This window comes from Atractosteus spatula, chromosome 3 (assembly GCF_055471065.1).
Source record: "Atractosteus spatula isolate fAtrSpa1 chromosome 3, fAtrSpa1.hap1, whole genome shotgun sequence".
Classification (NCBI taxonomy): Eukaryota; Metazoa; Chordata; class Actinopteri; order Semionotiformes; family Lepisosteidae; genus Atractosteus; species Atractosteus spatula.
In genome coordinates, this window is record NC_142708.1 from 12,211,868 (window position 1) to 12,236,316 (window position 24,449).

Genomic DNA, 24,449 nt, shown 5'->3' on the forward strand with positions numbered 1-24,449 from the left:
GTTCTCTCATCTCTTTTCCCTCAGTCTGTCTAGTTTGTTTGGAAGGACTAGATCAATACAGGCATTCCCTCCTGTAGGTCCTCCAACAGATTCGGCAAAAAAGCAGTCATTAGCCATGTCTAACTTTTCACTTTCTGCTGCTAACAAATATAGATTGATCCCAGTCTACGTGAGGAAAGATGAAGTCTCCCATATAAACTACTTCTTGCTTTACACATATTTTCTTAATTGCATTATACAGTGTTTAATTAAAATCACTATCTCAATTTGATGGTCTGTAACATTCTCATAACACTGTACTTTCATTTTTTTTCAGGTTTGTTTTCTTTTTTTCCTCTGAAGACCGAAGGACTGGAACCTTTTTAGTCTTGAGCAGAGAAGACTGTAAGGGAACCTGATGTAAGTATTCAAAATCCTCGAAGGCACTGTCAAAGTCAACACCTGTGGTTTTCTCCAGAACGACGAGGGAAACACCAGCCCGAAAGAATGTGGAAGTGCATCTGAAACCAAGGACAGGTGGCATTAATTTACCCAAAGGGTCCTAGGAGTGTGGAACAGCTACTCATCCATGACTTTGAAGACGATACCCTGTGTTTTTTAGCCAAGGTATGGCTGTTTGAGAACCATGAATCAATTTCCTGTTTACTACTTAAATCAATTTATTTAAGTCCAGAGGGCTTGCATCTCCTCTGCTTTGTAACCTTTCTTATACTCTCATGGGCCTGACTCATATAGATGAGTCTGACTCTGAAAACATTGATTCCCTTAAGCTTAATGTTTCTTCTTTTCTGAATGCTCTTTTTGACCTTTTCTCTCTGAAATACAGTGTGTCTATTAATGTTATATTCATTACCATCACTCTGCCTTTGCTATGTTTTTTTCTCTAATTTCCATTGTATCTTATAGTCATTATTGTACCTTGTGCACTTGGTTTCTATTTTGGCCCTGCTTCTTTTTACCGCAGGAGTAGCTGGAGACTATCCCAGCAAGCAACAGAAGCAATCGCAGAGCACACATATAAAGACCAGTTTTCCCAGAAGCCAGTTCACCCAACAGTATATGAACAACAGTATATTTTTTACTGTATTCTATTTGAATGTTGAAAATGTGCGCTGGAGAAAACTCTCCAAATCTGTCTTGTGGATTTCTCAAATAACACTATATTTGAGCAAGCATGGGAAGAATTTTGATGTGCGATATATAAATAACAAGCAATACAGGGATGTCCTCTCAGTTGTAACTTGGTTAAGTGTTTTTGAATTGCAAATGTGAGGGGTACATACATCCAATTACATATATCATCACCAGTGCCTGATTAGCTGTGCTCATAACTCAACTTAAAACTGAGATGACTCCATCGCACTACTAAACACATGTGGAGCTCATAATCAGGAGTTGAACAATCTGATTTTATTACTTCAGCTTCATCCGCTCTTTAAGTCAATACAGGCCTCACGAAAAGTGTTGAAAATATTCAGGTTTTTTTAAGTGAAAAGGATTTAATTCCAACACAGAAATCATCGGGAAAAGCTAAATTACTTTGTAGATATTAAGATCAGACATTGAATAAAACAAATGACATCGGTACTTTAAGCACAGAGAGCACGTTTATATTACTGTGCATCAATGGACACTCCATGCCTGCAAGGATAATGTTCTGAAAATTGCCTCAGATGCTGGTATTCCCATATGCTAGTTAAAGACCTCCTCCACAGCCATCTCAATTGACGTTTCCTTTCAGGAAATCAGAGTGGGTGGACTGAGCTCAGTTCCTGTAGAGGCACTAGTAAACTCGAATAGACAGCCAGTATAGTAGAGCTTCATCCTTGTGGAAAGCGGTCCTATTGAGAATTTTCCACAGTCGGCTGAAGTAAAAAGAAACATGTCGTCTAATTCCAACCTGAGTACTATGCGTCGGCTTGTTGAGCAGCTCAAACTGGAGGCCAGTGTCGAGAGGATAAAGGTAAGGACCCAAATACGTCGAAAAAAAGTTTGTTAGCTGAATTTTCTGATGAAAACTGGCAATGTATTAATGAATAAAACTTGTTGTACGCCCGTAATATTTTAAACTTTGACAGCGGACTTCACAGCGACAAAACAGTTACACCGAAAACAGACTCCTTCTATTTCAAATGAAACGGGATGGGCAAACCGGTGAATAACAGTAGATAACGCTGGACGTAGATGCATTTAAAACACATTTCTATATTCTTGTTTTCCTTTTTCGTAAACGGAGATGCTGTGCTCAATATATACTGGACGTACATGTTTGTATGCTCCAATTGGCACGGTTTTTGTACCTCTTTTTTCTAAAAGAATAACCTAGAAAATAAACCTCGTACATTAGTTTTAATTCTACAAAAAGCAAATAAAAACGTTATTAACATGAAACAATCGCTTTATGTTTAGTAAGAATATTTTTAAAATTTTCTCACGTTAATTGCACAGTTACAGTATTAAAATGGTAGCAACAACAACAAAAAAAAATGGTTGCGACAGTGATCTTTATACTTTTATTTTAGTACCCAGCCGTGTATTCTTCCAGTCTTCTTCAGTATATTGAAAACAGGAGACTGGTACTTTTTTAAATAGTCGCGTAGCGTTTTAGAAAACAATGTTTGACGTTAAATCTGCGATTGATAGCAGTACGAAATGCGGTTGCATTTTAGCATGCAGATGATATATTTTGGGACGTTACAGCCTACACATTTATACGTAAAAACATAAATTATTTTTTGTATTAAAACAAATCTCTTGAAATAGTAATGGACCTGTGATCAACAGTACAGTGCGTTACAAAAGTATTCACACTTCTATGGTGTCCCATTTTGTGAAATGACAGAATGATGAAAACATTTCTTTAAACTTGATATTTTATTCAGTCTAAACTGAATGTTTCTAAGTGTTATAAACGTTCTAGTAAATGTCCGTAAAAACTACAGAAAAAAATAAATATATTGATTGTGTAAATTTTAAGATCTGTAATCACAGTATTTGGTGGAAGCACCCTACAATTACAGCAGGTATTTTTGGGTAGGTTTATACCAACTTTGCACACTAGATTGTGGATATTTTGCCAATGTGACAGATTTAGTCAAGCTCTCTCTTGTTTAAGGGATCGCTTATAGACAATAGTTTTGAAGTCTAAACACAGAATCTCAGTCTTAAAGACATTCACGTTCTGATTTTTAAACCACTTATTCTAAAGTGTAGCTTTGCTCTGATGAAAGTGACTTTTTGCCCTGGATTAAAGTCTAACGCAGACTGTAATAGATTTTCCTCTAGTATTTCCAGGTACTGTGCTTTGTTTTTAATTCAGTAAGATCTGAAGACAATAATAAGATCTCGGTGCTGTATTGTACCTGTATGAGTTTGAATTTAAAAAGCTGTTGATAGGGCAACACTAACTGATATTTTTTATCTGAACTCACTGGTGCCCATCTCTGTTAACAGACCTGACTTCATAATTACAAAAAAAAGCCCTGAATTACAGTGTTTATTGACAGCAAATACAATATAAATGCCCATGATGGAAAGGGTTCTTGTATTCAGTTACCTGAAATTGTATTTTGAAGAAATGACTCCTGTTACCAGTAACATCCAATTTTCATTCAATTTCTAAAAACAGTTTCTGTATTAAGACACCAAATCCATATTACTATATCATTATCGTTTTGTTTGAAATGATGATTGTACATGATGCAGTTTGTCCAGGAAAAATATGTGAGATAATATTACAGTGGTCTTCCTGTTTTCCGTGTAGCTGTTCGGTATTCAAATATATGAAAATCTCTGAGCAGAGTTTCCCATTAACTGGAATGGTGTTCCTGCTGCCTTTTGTTTTTGAGTTCTGCTGAGGTGTCAGATTTTTATCTTTAAGAAAATGCAAAGATACTTTCTTTTCTATGCAAACTGACTCTGATACTCAAATCCAAACCCAAAATGTCTTTTCTTTTTTTCCAGTTTTAATGACTTTAACTTTTGTTTTCATTATTTATTTTGCGTTCAGTAAGTTTTTTTTAAACATCCACTGTATACTTTCAGTCATTCATAAACATAATTAGGAAGTCCGTTTAAAATGCACTTCTTTAAAAGAAACGTTGGCGTTGTGGTGGATAGCATTGCAGGCTAACATGTCCTGGCTCCTCTTTTGGGCTTGGATAAGATAAGATCACTTTATTGGCCATATATAATTTCTTGTATTAGGAATTTGTCTTTTTCATACCCCAACTTGCTCTCCATGAGACACACAGACAGGGAGAGAAGCTTGGGGTCAGAGCACAGGGTCAGCCATTTATACAGTGCCCCTGGAGCAGTTGGGGTTAAGGGCCTTGCTCAGGGGCCCAACAGAGTAGGATTCCTCTGCCAGCTGTGGGATACGAACCGGCAACCTTCCAGCCACAGGCACAGATCCTTAGCCACAGAGCCACTGCTCCACCCCCTTGATGGGCTGTCCGCATGGGGTTCGCACACCATGAGGGTTTTCTATAGATGCTCTGGTTTCCTTGCACCTCCGAAGGGACGTGCAGGATAGGTTTGAGTGCTGATTGCAAAACTGACCCCCCCCAGTATTCACGAGTAAGTGACCTGGTACCACATCTCACTCCACGCTGCCGAGAGTGGCTGTGGCTTCCCCCCGCCTTGCAAAGAGAATCTAGTGCAAGTTGCGTAGATCAGGAGAGATTTCTTCAAAATGGCGGCTCTCTTAAAAAAAACAACTAAAAATCAACTTCCAAAATAACATTTTGTAGCTTTAATTTAGTCCATTAAATTTCAATAAACCTAACTCAAACATTTTGTTGTGGTCATCATTTCTAAGGACATTTGATAAGCTATTCAAGTTCTTTTGAATACTTCTACGTACACTGAGTGAACAAAACACTAAGGATATCTTCCTAATATTGCATTGCACCCCTGTTTTTCCTCTGAACAGTCTCAATTCATTGGGCATGGACTCAACAAGTGTCGACAGTGTTCCACAGGGATGCTGGCCCATGCTGACTGCCGTGCTTCCCACAGTTGTGTTGATTGGGCCGGTAGTTGATCTCTACTCTGAATAGCTGGTTCCATCTTATCCCCCAGATGTTCAATTGGATTGAAATCTGGCAACTGGGCAGGCCACTACATTAAGCGGAATTCGTTGTCATGTTCAAGGAACTATTCCTGGACAATCTTAGCCTTGTAGCACAGAGCATTGTTCTGCTAGAATAATCCATTCGCAGATGGATACACTGTTGCCATAAAGGGATGCACCTGATTTTCAGATATCCTGTGGCATTCAAACGTTGCTCCACTTCTATCAAGGGGCTCAATGTGTGCCATGAAAACACACCCCACACCATCACACCACCACCAGCCTGCACTGTTGACACACAGCATGATGGATGCATGGGCTCACCTGGTTTTCTTCATACCCTAGTCCTCCTATCAGCGTGAGCAGCAATCAGGACTCATCAGACCAGGCAATGTTTTCTAGTCCTCCAGGGTTCAATGTTTTCATTCCTAAGCCCACCACAACCGCAGTTTCATGTTTTTTGCTGAAAGAAGTGTAATTCTGTAAGGTTGTCGGCTGCCATACGCCATTTGTGTCAAGGTGCGATGAGTTGTGCATTCTTGTATGGGTCTTTCAGCACCAATGTTGTGCTGGACTAAAGTTGACTAACTGTAGACCGTCTGTTGATCTGTACAATTTGTGTCTACCCTCCTTTCATCTGTTTTCAACCACTGGCTTGCCATTGGCTGGATTTCTTGTGAGTGGTGTACCATACCATATTCCAAGACAATTCCAGATACACACGGGATACTGTTGAGCTTGAAAAACCCAGCAGTGTTGCGGTTCTTGACGCTCAAACCAGCAAGCCTCATACCCTCACACCTACTATCATACCCCATTCAAAGGCAAGAAAAAAAATTTCTTGCCCAATCTCCCTCACAAACAATCCATGTCTCGATGGTCTCAAGCCTTAAAAATCCTTCTTTAACCCTTTAATCCTTCTTTGTCTCCTCCCCTTCATCTGTGCTGGTTGAAGTAGATTTAACAGGTGAGATAAATTAGGGATCATAGCTTTCATCTGGACTCACCTGGTCAGTCTATTTCAAGGAAAGAGCAGGTGTCCCTAAAGTTTTGTACACTCAGTGTATATACTACAGTATGTCTTACTAGACGTGTTAGTGATCAATTCATAAATTAAAAAAGTCAAAAGTTTCCATCAGGAAATTCCTTCCACTCCAAGTAATAGGAACAGCTCCTCTATTTCTTGTCCACATCATTAAAAGGTTTCTGTATTAGCTGTCCAGATGTTAATACATTGAGACAGAACGTGCTAAATGTATATTTGTAATATAGTTATGTTTTTTATTTCTCCAGTAGAATTGTGGTGGTAAAATGAGACTAATGTGTTTTAACTGCTCCAGAGAACTCAAGAGGATGGCTGAAAAGTGAAACTTGGTGTTTGTGTGATACTTCTCATAACAGTAGGTGTAAATCAGTATAGGTACTCAATATCTGTATATAATATTGTAATGGTTATAGAACAGGTCGTAACATGGTATTTATACAAGTACACATGGTTCATTACAATTGTGCTCTGTACCAGCTGAGTTCAGGATTATTCATTTTGAATTTCTTCTATACCTATAATGACCTGAGAGGAATTTCTTTTCATTAAGGAAGACGGTTTGAAAAGTTATTTGCATATTTTAAAATGTGGAATAGCAAGAGGGTAATTCTTTTGCTTCTGTGCAAGAAAATTCTAGTTTTGGAATCATTTCTAGCTGTTGGACCATTCTAGCACAAAGAAGGCAGTCCTCTTGCCCTTAAGATTTTCATTATCGTAAATAATGTGCTTTCAATAACATTTCTAGCAAAACAAAAAATTCTCATAGGGAGCATATTTCTTACCAGTTACTAAATACAGACACCATTTTCTCCAGACAGTTCAAGCACAGACAGTTTATTGTTGAATGACAATGCAAAGCAGTTTTATTTTTATATGACCCCCTCCCTCATGGTGATGCCTCTTGAGAGTGCTTTCAAAATTAAAAATAGGACAAAGTGATGTACTCCTCCTGTTTTGAATCTGCAGCTCAAAAGCTTCTTCACGGAGAGATATTTTCCATGTATAATTAAAATGATCGAACACTTCAGCCTTCCTGCTGCTGTCTGGGCGAGAGCTGCGTGCTCTCTGAGTGCCACAGCTGGTGGCCTCATCCCCCCGAGTCTTGGAATAATGTGGAATTCTGCAGTTTTATTATCAGTTACATTGCCAGATCTTTAGCGTTTAGGCTGTCAATTTTTAAGGACTTTTCCGTAAGCGTGTAACTTAAAGCTTTGGGGAATGAGTAGAAGTGCTTTCCTGGTCCTGGATCTTTAGTATGGAATCATTTTTTTTTTAACAATCAACTTTATTCCAAATTGTATAGCAATCTCGCAAGGAGTACAGCTCTAACAAAACATAAAATCTCTTCTAGGTTATAAAAGTTCTTAAAAGGATGATTGTCCATTTTCAATCAGTTCACTTTGCAAGTGGTTGCTGGGGCTGGATTTGCACACTAAAAGAATCCCGCCAAGCCTCACCTCTTGCTCTATGTCTTGTATTCGCTCTGTAAACAGCAAATTCATGTTTAGTCCAAAATCAAGTCAATGTTGCCCCTGCCCAGACACACTGGATGAATTAAAGAGTTATGGCAGAAGGCAAGAATGACCTTCTCTAGCGCTCCCTGGCGCACCGTGGTTGGATCAGCCCGCTGAACGTGCTCTTCATTCTCACGATACAAACTCCATGCAGATAAGGAATTGACCCCAGCAGAGTGCAGCCACAGAGGGGGAGATGGGGTGGAGGAGGGGTGTAAAGACGTATGCAGGGGACAGAAGCGGATTGTGTAAAGGATTTATAATGTGATTTCCTCACCTAAACATCAGTATTCACTGCGAATTACTGACAGCTGATGCTGATTGAACTTCACTGTCATCATCCCTTCCGAGCTTTCGTTATAAACTCTGTTTGCTGTCAGAGATTGTAGAGAAACTGAATCAGATAAAGTCTCATCACTCAGATTGTGACTAAGCAACAGTCGCTTGAGTGTATAACGCATGATCAATCAAAATGACTACAAAAACAGTTAATCGATATTTAAAATCTGCATACATTTATAGAAATGTGTATAAATAGTATTTCTTTTGATCCTGAGGATATATTCTGATCTGTGTTGACAAACGATGTGGAGGATTCAGTGTGTACAGTGTTGTATTTCTTCAAATACTCGTTATTAAAAGCAAGTGAACATGTCTGAACCATACATTTTGAATAAGGTCTCTAAACACAGCAGAGCTGCAGCTTATTAGACTTGTGTTCTAGTTCATTCATGATGTCTGGGATATCTAATTGGTTCAGAGAGTAGAAAAACCCAACATGGCTTAAAATTTAAAGGGAGTCTTTGACAATGTACTCTTCCATGTTTTAGAAAGCAACCAGTAATGGTAGTGGATTATCTGAATTAACTTTGAAAGGTAATGCATTGCATAGTTTGAGAATGAACAAAATTGCTGTGAAAATGTGTGGAGAGGCAGAGAAGCTCTAATGGCTAGCTCCAGATGCATTGAAAGCAGGCCTGCCAATACCCTGTAGCCAGTGAAGCACAGATGGGCTCAGGCCTCTATCTGCACTCCACAGCATCTAAAAATAGCCAGGGGTGGGCCTTGATTATAAAGGTTCATCATCCTTGAAAAATTCAGGCTTGTTTAGAAAACTCTCAGAATGAGAAATGAAAATGAGTTAAAGTAGTGACTTTATAGAGCAGAAACCTCAGTGTAGTTCCATAACAGGCACCCGACCTATAATTAAAAAAATCCCTTTGAAAATTTTGTAATGGCATAATTCTTTAAACATTTTCATATCCTAGGTGGAAAGAAATAGGGGATTCCATGAGAGCTGGTTTGGGCGTTAAATGCATTTTTGCTAGTTAAAACTTCTGTAGATAAATGGAGCATTACACCAAATAGCAGACAAAATATTAAAATCTATTATGTACAGTATAGAGGAGACCCTCGGAGCATTTGTGTAGAAAAGGGCAAAGACTACATTTTTTGGCTGTGTCGAAAGCCACTAGACACTAGAAAACTGACATCGGTCAGGAGAAGTATTTATGGCAAAACAGGTTGGTATTTAATAAAATATGTTATAAATGTGCACGATTTGTTATAACAAAATTCATAATATAAGAGTAGTGGACCTATGCTATGCACTGCCTACAGTAGGTTGCTCACCAAGGAAGAAATTTTATTTTGAAAATACATTTATATTTTAAAAAATGGGTATACATTTGCAAGCATCTTTATAGGGGAAATTTGTAAATCAGTTGTTTGGCATTCAAGGGATACCTGTATAGTGAAAATGGCTAAAGAAGTGTAGTACTTCTATACATCGTTTATTATATTAAAGTCAGGGAAATGTCCTTTTTTAATTTATTCTTTCAAGACCATTTCTACCATGTATATTTTTTTTTCTTTGTTGGTTAGAACCTGAGCACATAGTTTGAATTATATACAGTATATGCTTGTGTAAGAGTGGTACTAAATTTCCTAATTCTGTCTTTCCATTCTACCCAGTTAGAGTAAGGCAGTACTAGGTACTACAATGGCTCTCTTTTGAATAAACAAAATAATTTAGATACTTTTTTGCTGAAACAGACACAAATGGTTTTTCATGATTGGACGCCTAAACTGATCTACGTGCTGGAGCAAACGAAAGCTTTCAGTCAGGTGGGACACCACTAGCAGCGCAGCAGACACGACTCGAGTATCTAGTGGGGCAGGGCTTCACTCACTCATGGCAGGCTGGCTGTGCTTGGTTTCTTTGTGAGAGGCCAAGGATCTGAGACATTGGATGTTCCAATTATTAAAAATATATTAGTCTTTCCCCGGGATAAAGTTAAATGCTTCTGCTTTCTCTGTGGTTGTTTAATAATTAAATCCACTCTTCTAGTGCAGACAGTGCAAAGAAAAGGATGTTTCTACTCCTTAAGGGTTTCTTCAAAACGTCAAATATTGAAAATATCACGTTCGCGGGGCAGTGATATAGTGGTTATAGCACTGCCAGCTCGCAACTGGTGAGTGCCGAGTTTGACTGCAGACTGTGGTGCCTTCTGTGTTTGCCTGTTCACCGTTTTCCAAACTCTCTGGTTTCTTCCCACCTTCCAGAGCCATGCTGGCTACGTTTCCTCATGTCTGATTTGTCTCTGTGTGCGTGTGCTTGTCCTCGGAGCCGAATGACTCCACTGGGTTTGAGGTTACTAGCGGAAATCCAGCCTATTGCAAGGGTAGAGGAATCTGCTCTTCTGCCTGAGAAAAACCAAAAGTAAAATTGGCAAAAAAGTTAGCAAGACAATATTTCATTTTTATCAGAGAATTCAAGGTACGCTACTCATTGCCAGGAAGCCATGATTGTGGAAGTTTCCAGAGTTGGCAGGGAGAGATCACCCTGTCCAGTGCTAGTCTTACATTATTCCATCAGGTCCTGTCATTATGAAGTTACCTGAGGCTCTGTGCTCGGAATTATTGTATACTTCTATAGTACAATTATATATATGTCTGTATTTTTTAAAATATCTATTGTTTTGCATGTTTAAGATTTCATCCGGTTGAGTGTTGTTCACTAGGATGAATGAATGAGTCCGGCCATATTTAGATGAAATCCCTCTCGCTGTGTGCTGTGTCTGAGCGTTGTTGTGCTGTCTTTGCAGGTGTCTCAGGCGGCCGCAGAGCTCCAGCAGTACTGTGTCCAGAATGCCTGTAAAGATGCCTTGCTTGTGGGTGTCCCTGCGGGCAGCAATCCCTTCAGAGAACCTCGGTCCTGCTCACTCTTCTAGACTGCAGGTATCTGACCCTCTGCCGCCTGTGTGGCTCTCTAACGAGCAAGTGCTCCTCCATGCTTTTATAGACACTAGTGGGGAAAAAAAAATGGAACCGCCAGGGTAAACTAACTACAGCAAGGCTGTGTCCTAATGTGCATCCTTACAGTCTTGCGTTCCCACTAAAGTCTGCAAGGGCGTAGGCTTTCCCATTTCTAAATTTGTTTCTCAAGGGTGTCACAAGAGCGCCCTTCTCTGAAATCTGCACCAGAGGGGATTCCCATGAAGGGAATTACCCACAATTCTTTGAGAAATGGTGACGTTTCATGTTGTAGCCTATCACAGCGGAGAGAGGTTGCCATGGAGAATAAAAGATTTGTGTATTGGTAAAATCTTACTTTTTACAGTTTTAAAATTCATTTTATGTATAAACAAAATGACATTAGACTACTTTGGATTCATACTGTAGCAAATTCGGGTTCTTGTAGGAAAAGAAACCGGACAACGCTCTTGTTTGGCACACAAGCACCATTTATTACGCCCCCGTCAGGCAGCTATGGGCAACAAAGACAAACTCGAACGCAGGGTTGACACACTAGGGAGGTAAACGGGACATGTACGCACATTAAGGGATAATTACAGACAATAACACAGGTAAACACTGAACAGCTGTTGAGACAAATGCGATTGGGTTTGGGTACTGTCATTTTTTTATATTGGGACAGAAGAGATGAAAATGTATTTAGTAGTGTAAAACGTTGGATTTAACGGAGAGCGATATCGTCAAGATTTCCATAGTTTACTCGGCCTGTTTTGAGTGAAGCCTGCTCAACATGAATGAACGCGGTGTCACTAATTTTGTGCAGGGATAGACGAGATGACATTCAATGTAATGAAATTGCGAGCAGAGAATGACATTTTTTTTTAAAATCATCGGCCCACATGCACTTAGCCACTGGAAAATAAGCATCAACAACAGACAGCGTTTAGAGCGTGAGCCGTGTAACCAGCGAGTGACAGACCGGGGTGTCCCCTCCAATACTGGCGCACTTGAAGTCCACACTTGCCCTACGTCACAGAAGCGCGGACTTCAAGGAAGGCTTAGGGCGCAGTGCGAGCACTGGGACACGGCCTAAGTAAATTGGAACACATACAGTAGGTGTTGCCCATGTGTTTAGGTAAATAACATCCCAGCATACTTCAGCGTGCCTCATTGCCTGTGATTGTGGCTAGCCTGACTGCCAGACGAGACCTCAGATTTTTAAGAGGGGTGCTTGTTGGGGGCATTTGGGCTTCAGTGATCAAAACAGCCCAGCTTGATCATGTTTCATAAGCAACGGTGTCTAAGGTGACATCAGCATGGAACTCAGAGGGGAAGACATCATCAGCACAGAACAAGAGCAGGCAGAAATGCATATTCCAGGCCTGTGATAGTGCAAGGCAAAACAGCTGAGCAGCGGGAGATAGAGGCTGTGAAGCACAAACCACTCATCACGCCTGGCAGCGTCCAGTGGTGCAAAGAGCACAGGCAATGAACTACTAAATATTAGAAACGTGATGTGGTCAGGTGAATCATCCTTCAGCATGTCCTCGACAAATGGATGAGTGCACGTGTGGGGCCAACCTAAAAAAGTGTGCTGCCTTTGTGTATCTGTACATTAGAGCTGAGGTGAAGACATACAGTACATACCGTACCGTATCACCAACTTTTAAAGTTTTTTTTTCAGAAACTAAATTTGAGCAGACGTTTATTGTACAGATTTAAAAAGGGTCATCCTTCAACATTAGGGTCAATAATCCAGGGATTGCTATGTGCAACAAAATGTTATTAAAAGCACTCGTGGCTTTTCGCTTAACTGTAGATGTTTATTTTTTATCCTTATTTTTCCTTTAAAATGTGTAAGTTACATGTTCATGCAGAATATGTTGTCAATCTAAACAGCCCTTTCATCTGTGAAGTCCTTGGTGTTGGTAACAATAACCTCATGCCAAGGAACAACAAGTGAACATTTTACTGACACTGAAATCAGTTTTAATAAACATAAAGCTGTTCTCACTGCAAAACAAAATAATTTGTTCACGAACACATTTGTTCACAAGACTAGCAGACTCGATCTATCAGTGTTTAATGAGTACAAATGAGTGGAAGAACTAAGAAAGTGGAAAGATCTTTTAGTGAAGGTTAAAAAGGACAGCACGAGTTGCAAATACTTGGCAAATAGCGAGATTTGTATAACTGAAGGGGAAATGCCTGTCAGACCCCTGTTGTAAATTAAGAGTTCAGCAGATAATTCTTTTATCCCGCATTGATGACAAGGAAACCTTTTGAACAATTTGTTGTCATTATATTTGTCCAAAGGATTATTTTGGTCTCTCAGACCACATTCATTTCTCAGTGGTTGCTGGTGCTGGCATCTGTGTGATCTATCTGTGTATCTTTACGAAACATTGTGTGTTTTTTATTTAGATTATACGTTCCTACAGAATTTGACTTAAATCTGAGACGAAATTCTCGCCTTCTCAGAATTTAAAATATCTTAAATACACACTCATGACTAAGCAGTACACTAGGTGAAAGGTTTGTGAGGTCTGGAGTATTTCTGTCGATACATTAGTCATAGTTAGAGTCGTGTGTTTGTCGTCTGGGTTCATTCCAGCTCTGGAGACTCATTTATCCAGCAGTCTGGGTGATTTGCTTTTGGCAGAGTCCTGTTCAGACACCCACGACCAGGCATCCTAACCACTGCTCCACCGATAAAAAGAAATTATTTAGTTTTTATATTTGCCATTGTTTGTAATTTTACTTCCTGACAGTTTTGTCTTTGAATTAAAACCAGTGAAGTTGTTTGCATCACAGGTAAAGCTGATCTAGAGCTGTAAATGCAGGATCTTTGTTTTTCAGGACATTTGGACATTCCAAGTCTTGGGCAGAAGCATGATGTGACCATCAGTGCCACCTGTCATTTACAAGGAAGAAAGTCCACTACCGTTAAATCCTTTTCCTAGACTGACCTGTTTATTTATTAGCATCTTTTTAATCTCTAAAATGCTTTTTGCTAATTTTGTAATATTTTCTACAAGAAAACAAGTACAACAACACAAGTATTCAGTGATACAGATCCTAATACAGTTATTTACACATTGTTTACAGGTTTACAGTTTACACAGTTTTTAATGTGCCTGTATTGATAGTGAGCTAAGGTTCTAATTTCACAAAAAGTTTTTTGCAAAAATGCAAAGGATTTATTCAATGGTAAAAAACCTCCATAATTTGCCTTTGTAAATATGGGTAAATGTTCTATAACAACTTGCATGTTTTTCAAAAGAATGATTGGGCACGTGCACCAGTCGAACATTTCTCTTCTTACACATTCTTGGTGCTAAGATCATTCCTATGAAATACATTGTCTTGTAGCTTCTCTCCCAGCACAACTTATCTAAATATTGGCCTGCAAATTTAATCCATTATGTTTTACTACAAACATTTTGTTGGTGCCTGGATTCTTACAAAACAAATTATTTTGTGATCTCAAATTTATTTTAACATGTTCTCTCTGGATCATAGGATCACAAAACTTTGTCTTCAAATTAATTCATACTATAATAAACTTCTGCATGAAAAGTACTGCTCCAGTATTTAATAAACTTATACCAGAGACTAAATTCCTATACCAAGCACACTGCACTGCAATTGTGTTTGAGCTGAAGTTCTCAAAAACAACAAAATGATTAAAAATACAGGCCCTGGAAGGACATAAGTTAATTTGTGATTTAACTGGACCAGATGTTGTGACAAGACTGGACAGCTTCTGTGCAGTTCAATATTTTGAATACTGTTTTGTTACAAAACTAGCCTGTCCATCACCATTCTCCAGCAAGTACTGGTGTCATTGCTGTGATGTAAGACATAAAGAAACATTTGATGAAAACAAATTGTTTGGATATAAAATGAAAAATACAAAATTGTTAAAATCATTGCAGTTTAGGAAACACTCAACCATCACTCATTACTGTTATCTAAAGTATTTACAATGGTGACAAAATTGCTGAGTCTGTGAAAGTGTTCTTACATAGATGTCAAAAACAAATTTTAATGGTCAGAATTTAGAACTGATTGAGTTATATAATTTATTCAGTGAAATAAAAAGTAACTGGTTCAGCATGCATTTTTGATAATAAGAGCTACACATTTCCAAGTTTACTATGACATGCCTTTGGGTGTTGCAGTCGTTGCATCCTCATTAAAGACTTTCCCAATTTGAAAAAGCATTTTAATTCATTCATTTTTCTCCCGATATAGGATGATTTATTGTAAGTAGCCATAAACATGGTTGTGACATGTCTGTCATTTTGGTCGTTTCATTCTAAAATTGTTTAAATAGATCTGCATCCATATACTGTATGCACTAGTTAACTGCAGGACTGAATTGTGAGTTAAACGACTTTGGGGATTAGCGATCACCATCAGCTGTAACTTCTGCTTCAGGTCTTAGTGTTTTTAAATGGAAAACAGAATTGGCCAAAGCCTAAAGAAATACCACGTGACAAATCATTCAAAATGCAGAACTACTAATACTCCCCATTGTTAGGAATCTGCAGTGGGCCTGCAGTGTAGTGGGCCGAGGAGGGTCAGGGAAAGTGTAAGTCATACCGGGACAGACTCTTCACACCACTTACAGTACTTGATTTCTCATGTAAAACAATCATAAGCCATAAATGAATGTGAAATTGATAGTGCAACTGAAAACACGTTGCTCTTTAGAAAAACATTATCTTTGCAAGCGACACTCATGTATCCCATACTTTACGTGTAGCATTTGTGTAGCACAAACACATCCCTTTAGAAAAATGTTAAAGGCATGTTAAAATTAAAAATCCAAGCTAAACAACTTTGTCCAGGTCTACAACGTTGGTCCAGGTTTTATAGGTATCCTTACAGGGTCAATGAGCAAGGATGGGGAAAGCATGTTACGCCCTCCTGTTACAGCACCTGACTTAATTGGGGTCATTGAGAGCTCAGCTGGAATAAAATCAGAAAAGTGGAAGGCTTTCCAGGACTGGCCCGGCAGAACCCTGCTTCAGGACTGTCATTCCGAACGAGCTTTCTATTAATTACGGAAGTGCTCTTACATTGCATACTCATTGCCTTGAGCTCTTTTCTGTGCCAAGGGTCTTTTTATACATTTGAGCAATCTGCACTCCTGTCTGCAGTGTACATTTCTAAATGTTTAAAAACTCCTTGTTTAAGCTTTTGCGTTTACATATGGTTTGTGACAAAAGTTAATAAAATATGATTTCTATGCTTCTTTCGTTACAAGCATTCATTTATTTTTCAGTGGGAGTTTTTTTTAAACCAGTGCAAAAACTGCATTTTTTAATTTCTTTAGTGCAGATTATGTTTCATTGCCTGCTGTGCAGTATAACTGGAAGAACGTGAAGTTACACAGATACAAGAAGATGCATGTATTCTGGATCTTAAATAAAAAGAATGAAAATGATCTGGGAGAATGTTCCCTTGTTTCATCCACACACTTTAACTGGCTCTGGTATTGGTCAGTGATGGGTAATAACAGTTCTACCATAGAAACAATGTAGAAGAAAGGGCAGGGCAAAATGTGTTTAAAAAAATGTAGGCTTGGTGTTTTAAGTAATACATATTTATTCAGTTGCAGTTAAACAAAAGGTTTGGTTTGATTGTTACCAGTTTACTTATGTTTATTATATCTCTTAAAATAACCCTTGGAAACATGACTGGGAAGTTTCCTGAACAAGAGAAAACAACAGGCAACAAAAACACTGAAAGCCATCAGGAAATTCCCCTAAGTTCCTCTCCTAAGAGGAAGTTCTGACTGATTCTAAGTGCTTCATTTAAAAGGACTGGAGAATTGTGTTGACAAAGAGAGAAATCAATTCCAGGTCTGCATTCAAGAACCAAGCCAGCATATTTCAGCACCATTCCTAAAAAGCTGCATCTGTGTCTTCTAACAATGAAGTCTATGCATTAACACAGATACCGTGAACATAACTGGATTCACACATAAAACATTTCAATAACTGGAAGTGGCAGTGTGTTTTGGGTAAAGGAGGGGTTAAATGGAAGAACAATAACAAATTAAAACTAGAAAAAAGCCTTAAATATTTCTAAAAAAATGCTAATCTTGTCTGACCATCGATTCTTCCTGGAACTTTTTCATAGGTGAGTTTCCTCCTCTTCGGCTGTGGTAAAAGTGTGTATCCTTCTGGAACAGACAAGATGAGAAAATATATGAAAGCTGCTACATAAAAAAGTCCATTTGATGTGCCTGCTGTTAAATGTCACAATTATTTCATTGACACACAGCTTCAAATCCTGGATGATTCTAGACAGTGTTGTTTAAGAGATCTAGATTTCCAGCATCTGACTATTTAAAGTAGACCAAATATTTTATGTTGAGGGGAGTTTTACACTTTTATATCCAAATGATTAATATAACAAACCAGAAATATAGCATCTTTTCATAGTAGTTAACCCGTCTTACAGCTTTTCAAGTGTGGGTCTGGGTTACTAGTTGACTTCAACTGGATTTCCCCAGCAATAGTACACATTTCACTCCAGGGGTGGTCTCCCGACTAGTCGGTCAGAGCTCTTAGCCTTTTGGCAATCACTGTCTCCTGCAATGTGCCAGGTGCCTGTACACTTGCAGTGATGCCTGTCCTACAATTTACCCCGTTAGGCGATGCGCAGCTGGCAAGGTGTCAGAGGACGAAGGGCTCTGCAGGTGGGCGAGCTGCACATTGTGTTTCATTCTCTCAAGCAGGAGTAGGGGCTGTTACCAGGAAGATTCAACTCAAAACACCTGGCTCTTGGCGCAACATTTAACACTTACAGGGTCAGGCCTACTGTACCTGAAAATGCCTCTTTCTCGTCTGCTCTGCCTGCTCGTCTCTTCTTGTCGGATGTACTCCTGAGTGGCCCCAGAAGGTCTGAGTTGTCGCTCATGTCGGTTTCATATCCTGTCTTAATGAAACTGAACACGGAGTCCGCCATTAATCTTGGGGCTCGGCCAAATGGACTGATGCTGCTGCCCTGCAGCATTCCTGCCGAGACGCTTGAGGTAAAAAGGGAAGGGTCCTCGTTGAAACCCACACCAAACTGAGACACTTCACCAGGGGAATTGGATTTTTGGTGACAGTAGTAGTCAACAGCCTCTCTCTCAAACTGACAGTCTATAGAAGGGCCCATATTGAAGCTCAGATCTTTGTCATAGGCTGGTGAAAACCCCTCTGCCTGTATTGGTCTTCCTGATGTCCAGTTTGAATGATGCTGTCCGGCAGGCTTGGAACCGAACTGTACGCCACAATACTCTCCCACAGATGTCAGATCACTGTCCTTAATGCGTCCCAGTTGCCAGTGATCTTGTGCACTGTGGACATGCAGCAGTGCATGAGACAAGTCTCTGAAGTGACCCAGCTGTACAGTGCCTTCTGTTTCTTCAGGAACAGGAAAAGGCTCCTGATCTTTGCGGTACACTGTCATGTTCTCTACACTGACTGATCCACTTAATGGATGGTGCTCAGAATTCATGCCCTGATTTTTTTCTAAAACCTCTATCCAGCCTTGTGTGTCCTCTCTGCTGACAGGCCTAGGTCCTGAACAGGGTGAATACTCCCTTGAAGTGGCCTTCCCACAAGATTCCAGAGGAGAATGAGATACGTTCATCTTGTACAGAGCAGTGGTGTCGCTGAAGAGCTATATGTGTAGATGAGGGAAAAATAAATGCTAATTTAAGAGGTATCTCCTTTGTCATTTGTCATATTACAGTAGAGTCACAATCATCCGACCTTTGCTTATCCGACATAGCCAATCACCACGGTGTACAGTACATACTGTACACTATGCGTGCGCGTGCATAATAGCTTGCCCAATCGGATGCTGCTGTCTTGCCGTGTGTCACGTACTGCCGTTGACGTAGCTTCCTTGCTGATTGCGCGCTCATCATTATTATTTTTCCTACTGTATTTTGGAAGCGGCACAAGCTTACGTTGAACAACAAGAGGAGGCAACTGCTACTGACGGCATATTACTAAGACGCTGGCGAGACCTTGCCGCAGGGAAGAGAAGCACATCTGGGAAACAGACTGCAATCACTCATTTTTAAAAATAATAGTTCTCTACTCTGTTATTTTAGTATTGCAGTAGATTAATAAACCAGATTTCATACTTATACTGCGCTTCCATTAATCTATAATTTGCCTTCTCAGTTTCCGCATTATCCAACATTTTCAATTATCGGACATACTATCAGTCCAGCTTAGGTCGGATAATAGCGACTGTATTATATTTCAAATTTTATTCATATTATTATTCACTGCTACTATGTGAGACATGGGAAAAGGTTTAAATTCTAGGTTACCCTTATCAACAGGAGACACTGCATTAATATTCTCTTCTTGAACCACAGGAAGGTCAGCCAGAATGCGGCCACAGCTCACAGACACCTACTATAGTAATGGAATCTAGTATGTTCCTTTTCATAAAAATAATAATAGGAAGTCAAAATTAACAAGGGCTCTACTTTCCACAGGCCTGACGGACAAAATATTCAAAAAGCTACACACAGTGGCTATACTGAGTGTAGCATCAACAATATACAGATTGATTAGAAAATAACTAGTTACAAATTCAATCAGCTCTGCCCCCAAAAAAGTCATTAACGTGACTGTCAATAAACGTGGCTACAATCATGAATACAGCAGTAAAGTGGATAAACGGTGATGGAGCAGATTAAGCAGCTATCCTTTTGTGGAGCTGTGACCATATGAAATTACTGTACCTTGATGACCTTGTGGGGCACTTCTGGGAGCAGCTCCTGCAGCTCAGTGAAAGAGGCCCCCAGGAGCCAGTCTAAGGATGGGGCCTTTCTCAGCATGAGTTGTGCCACCAGTGGGTTGACGCAGGGAAACGCCAGTAAGCTACTCTCAGCCTGCAAGTAAGCACAGAGGGGTCACTGACTGGGCATCAACGTTCTTTTCCGCAGTGCAGCATGCAGAGGAAAATACCCGCTCCCAGGAATCAGAGAACATACCATACCACATGTCGAACCATTCCCAGTATTTTGGGCAAGGTAGGCAACTCTTATGGAACATATCATTCTTGAATATTCTGGTAGAGCAATGTACAGTATACACAGTGTATCAGGAAAGTCACTTTGTAAACTTTACATACAGTAATTTGTCCACTTCAAACACTGTAGTAAAAATGTGTCCTACGGTCCAGTGAAGTATAAGTACAAGTGCTTTCAGGATGCTGCACTGAATCAATGTGACCACCATCTGTGTTCACGTTGACTTGGGTTCACGTTGACAAGGTCAGAGCCTTCTGGTGCTGCTGTTGTTAATGGGAATTTATTCCTTATAGCATTATTTATATTTTGAATATATTATTGCTCCTTTGTGCCTCCTGAGTTGATACCCAGTATCAGCTTTAGTTCATCTGGGTCCTGTTCAGGAATACTGTGGCATTTGACATATTTTCTTTAAATTATGCTGTTACGTTCCAGGTATTGGTAAAATTCCATAAATGGGTATTCAACTGATTGGAGATGGATTTGCCTATCATTATCTAAGTTTAAATGAATGAGGGGACTCAGATAGTTAGAAATATGAGCATTTCCAGCAAAATATTGTCATTCACCTCTGTGGGCACAACAGAAAGCCAAGACCTGTCTAGCCATTTCAACGGGTCTATCTCGGATGACATCAGGGTGTGGCTGGCTATCTGGCAAATCAGCATAGCTGTCTTTTCAACTCCAGGTGCAATCAGTACCTGAAAGGACACAAATCTCCAGTAAAACACCTGCTGGTGTTGTGATTTCACATGAAGCCACTGAAAGGATACAGACATCCGGGAGGAAGTCAAAAGGTAATCTTGCACTTCTCTTTTCTTACATTTAAACACCAGCCTGCTGAGTGCCTTTTTTGTGCACCTTTTCTAGCTCCATTCCCTTCACCTCATCTTCACACTTTGAACAGCCTCCCTGGCTCATTCCTCACAAGTGAGAAAAGTTTTGACATTCTTGACCTTAAGACCAGGGTTGTCATTTCCTAAGTTGGGCGACTTAATGCCATTGAAGTAGTAAATAAGTTATCTCTTAATATTTGCCATGTTGTGGTAACTGGAATTTGACCAAACATCTGAACTAAAATTAGTAGCTTACCACAATGTATGGAATAATGCTTCATATTAACAGAAAAACATTTCAAAAGCAGATAAAAGCATTTTTAAAATAATTAGCCACTCTGCTACTTCAGACCTGCTTGATTATGCCATAAGTTAAAGAGGACAGAATGTCTGACTAAAAATCAGCATTCAAAACGTCAGCATTCCAGAAGATAATGTGAGTGACTCACAGTTTCTGTGCATCTCTGCAAATTCAGAAATGTTGGCTGGAAATTTGTTTGGCCAAACTGCAGAAACTTACCAGATGCTTAATTTGGAAGCCTGAAGACTTTCCTGCCTTCAGAAATGCACCGGATTACTTCAACAAATACGGAAATAAAAGTGCAACAGATAGGTAAAGCTAATAGAGAATAATAAGAATTATGAGGGGAAGAGAGTATTAGTTTACAGGGAACTGTAGATGTTTAAGCTGTTCAACTTAAGTCTGTTCTTTGTTGTTGTTTTCATCCCTTTTCCTTTAGTTTCCCAATCAGACATCTTTTGCAAGGGTACTGTTCTTACGCGGAATTGTTGTCATGCTCTGTTGATTGCTGTCTGCGTATTTATGATATATAATCCATAAAATCATTGAAAAAGAATGAAATAACAGTAAATTCAGCATTCAATAGCACCACTTCAGTTCAACAGTGCTGTCACACTGAGATGTTTCTTTGATGTGTGTCCAATTCTTACTTTCAACGTCACAGAATGCAAGTGAAAAAAAGACTGCCAACACCTGTGGTTTGAAAAGCACTTTCATTTTCGAACGCACAGATCTGTTGGCACTATGCTACATGTTCCAACTGCATCTGAGAAATGTGCTTTTCCTGCCAACAGTCACTCCTACTTTTAATATTTTTTTGGTCTTAGGAAGAGATCTATTATCTTAGCCATGGATATTTCACTGAGGTGCTTTACACAGAACAATACATCAGTCTGGACTGCAGGAAGATAAAGACCGGAATCTTCTATTCAAAATCCACTAAGAATCAAAATCATTCCCCTCACAATACAAGAATCAGCAAAGATGCCACAAGTTCTGGAAGTGTGTACAATTATAAACTGGCCTTTAACTGTGGAATTAAGCAAAGGGTTCCAACTCTGGTCCTCTGGGCCTTGAATCCAGCAGGTTTTCTTTGTTTTTTTAAAGCATTACCAGCTTAAGGTTCCAGAGAAGGAATAATGTGATCCAGCCAAACAATAACAGGTTCAATTTTACCCTTCTCCCAGGTGAAGGGCCATTTATAACTTAAAGAGACACGGAAATCCTGCTGAATACCAAACCCCAAGTTACTGTACATACAAACGAAATCCTGGTACGCATCAAACATAATATGCAATTACTTTCTTATGAGTGTTCACATTCTCATAAAAAAAACATTCAGTTTGATGAAGCAAAGTGCACACCATATCCAGAAATGCTCTTTCCAAAACATCAGTTCCAATGGAATTTTCTGTACAAAGCAATTACAACACATATTTCAGCTGCCATGGAAATGTCCACTGACCCGCAGTACTGCTCTTCTTCCAATTTAGAAACGTGTGCAAGAAAAGAGATGAAAGTCACACCTTGATCTCCAGATCCTCTGACTTCAGCCCAAACAGTACGACAGCGGCATAGATCAGCACCAGGTTGTTGAAGACCTCTGTGGTGAAACTGTACCTGGAGAGAACACGAGTGGGCACTATTGCATTCCTCTTCCCAAGTACATTACTGAAGACACCTCACTGCCCTCAACTGCAGATACCCAAAGGACTTCACTAACTGGGTAAGTCCAGTGATCTTCCAATGAAAGGAAACAGCCTTTATTATACTTTCAAAACATTGTTTGTTGACGCTGTACAGATGAGACGTTGCAGACTGTTAAAGCTATTCAGAATGTGTTTAGGGTTAAAAGCTTAAAAATAGAACAATACTGTCTGTCTGCTCTGAAAATTGTAAACAGTGACACATTCTCACAATACTCTAGACTCATACATAAATACTACTTAGTTTCCGATATAAAGCGTTAACTATTATGAAAAAAATACTTTCCATAATAATATTTATACATTTAAATAGCATTTTTCATCACAAAGCAATTTACACATACAAGTGGACCCACTTCATCTGCCTCTGAAGTGCTCACTGGGTGACCCTCTTGAGTGATATGGCAGCACCGCTACTCTATCAATCAAGTGAGAAAGTGAATTAAGAGTGAACTTTGGGAAGGCCTGATTGTAGAAGCTCACAGTTAGGCTCTTACAAAATGGGATCTTTAATGGTCAAGTTGTAAGGACAGTGGTTTATGATCTTATTCTAAGGATGGGACCTCTGACAGCACAGCGGGGTGGCAGGGGACTTGATTTACAATTTCCTGTCCAGGGGGAAGAGTGCCACCTACTGGTCCACCTGTGTCACTTCCAGGAGCAACCTAACTTTCCTTAGGGGTACCGTCCCAATACTGACAAGGCCCGGCCTTGCTTAGCTTGAGACCAGGGTCGAGACCAGGCTACAAGGTGGTAACATCGCCAAACACCAAACAACCTTAAATACTATACAACTAGAACGTTAATGCTGTACACCTAAATATACTAAAAACTAAACTACATTAGGTTTTTGAGAGGTTTTTGCAAGGCATAAAGTGAATTTAACAATTACAAGCTGAGAATCCATGTGAATTTTAAAAATATTGCACTTTATTCAGACTACACTGAAATCATACTCTAGAATCACAGGCTAGGCACAGCCAGGTAGAAATGAGTGAAAATAAAACCCAAAGGCAGATAACCTTCCTCCGGTAGCACATGCTAGGCATGGGCACAGTACTCACTCTGAGTCCAGGCCATGTGAAGAGTAGAACAGAAGCCAGCAGCAGCTGTACTGCAGAGACAGGGCCATCAGTCTCAAGACAATGTGGTCAGAGGCTTTGTCCATCTTCAGCTCCCCAATGTCCTAACAACAGAATGCCCACACACATCAAGAGCAGACACAGGACTTTCAATCCCATCTGTGCATCTTCATCAGCTAGGCACCAGTTCCCTTCTTTACTGACAAAATCATACACAAGGGAAAGAACTCAGCTTTTCCTAATTTAGCACTACCTGAAACAAGGGCCTAAAACCCTAAAACCTTGTCCAATAAAGCTTCGGTCCAGTTATTCTTATAGGTCATCTTCAATCCGTTACCTTTTAACAGTTAGAAACACTCGTTCCTCGCACCTGAAGAAGGCTCCACAGCCGCAATGTTGTCTTCTTTCTTCTCTTTTCAGTATGGAATAAACCTATTACTTTGCATCATATAATCATATATAAAAAGCATTATAATTCAAATCTATAGGATTCTTCATGCACGATGAGTAAACTGCATATGTTCCCTTCCAAATAGTAAATAAAAAAAAACAAAACCACAGTATTTTAGGCA

General features: G+C 39.6%; 2 protein-coding genes across 2 annotated transcripts in view; one reads left to right on the forward strand and one right to left on the reverse strand.

Annotated features, from left to right (window-relative positions):
- The first annotated feature begins 1,747 nt into the window (after window positions 1-1,747).
- gng10 (guanine nucleotide binding protein (G protein), gamma 10) lies at window positions 1,748-16,152 on the forward strand. The gene is made up of 3 exons (XM_088910644.1): window positions 1,748-1,963; window positions 10,741-10,873; window positions 13,751-16,152. The coding sequence occupies exons 1-2, from the start codon at window positions 1,883-1,885 to the stop codon at window positions 10,864-10,866; spliced, it is 207 nt and encodes a 68-aa protein (XP_088766770.1). The 5' UTR covers window positions 1,748-1,882; the 3' UTR covers window positions 10,867-10,873; window positions 13,751-16,152.
- Window positions 16,153-16,519: 367 nt separating this feature from the next.
- The window catches only part of shoc1 (shortage in chiasmata 1), a gene marked incomplete at its 5' end in the record, with an annotated part of 46,648 nt that continues 38,718 nt past the window's right edge, over window positions 16,520-24,449 (reverse strand). The window contains 6 exons of the mRNA XM_088910238.1: window positions 16,520-17,087; window positions 17,734-18,577; window positions 19,662-19,811; window positions 20,522-20,653; window positions 22,616-22,709; window positions 23,860-23,981. Coding sequence (XP_088766364.1) covers window positions 16,990-17,087; window positions 17,734-18,577; window positions 19,662-19,811; window positions 20,522-20,653; window positions 22,616-22,709; window positions 23,860-23,981 — 1,440 coding nt within the window. The remainder of the gene's footprint in view (window positions 17,088-17,733; window positions 18,578-19,661; window positions 19,812-20,521; window positions 20,654-22,615; window positions 22,710-23,859; window positions 23,982-24,449) is intronic.

Bases quoted from the DNA above. Each gene is read 5' to 3' on its own strand.
- gng10 (XM_088910644.1), top strand. From the start codon at position 1,883: ATGTCGTCTAATTCCAACCTGAGTACTATGCGTCGGCTTGTTGAGCAG. The intron at 1,964-10,740 runs GTAAGGACCCAA...CTGTCTTTGCAG, and splicing joins CCAGTGTCGAGAGGATAAAG to GTGTCTCAGGCGGCCGCAGA.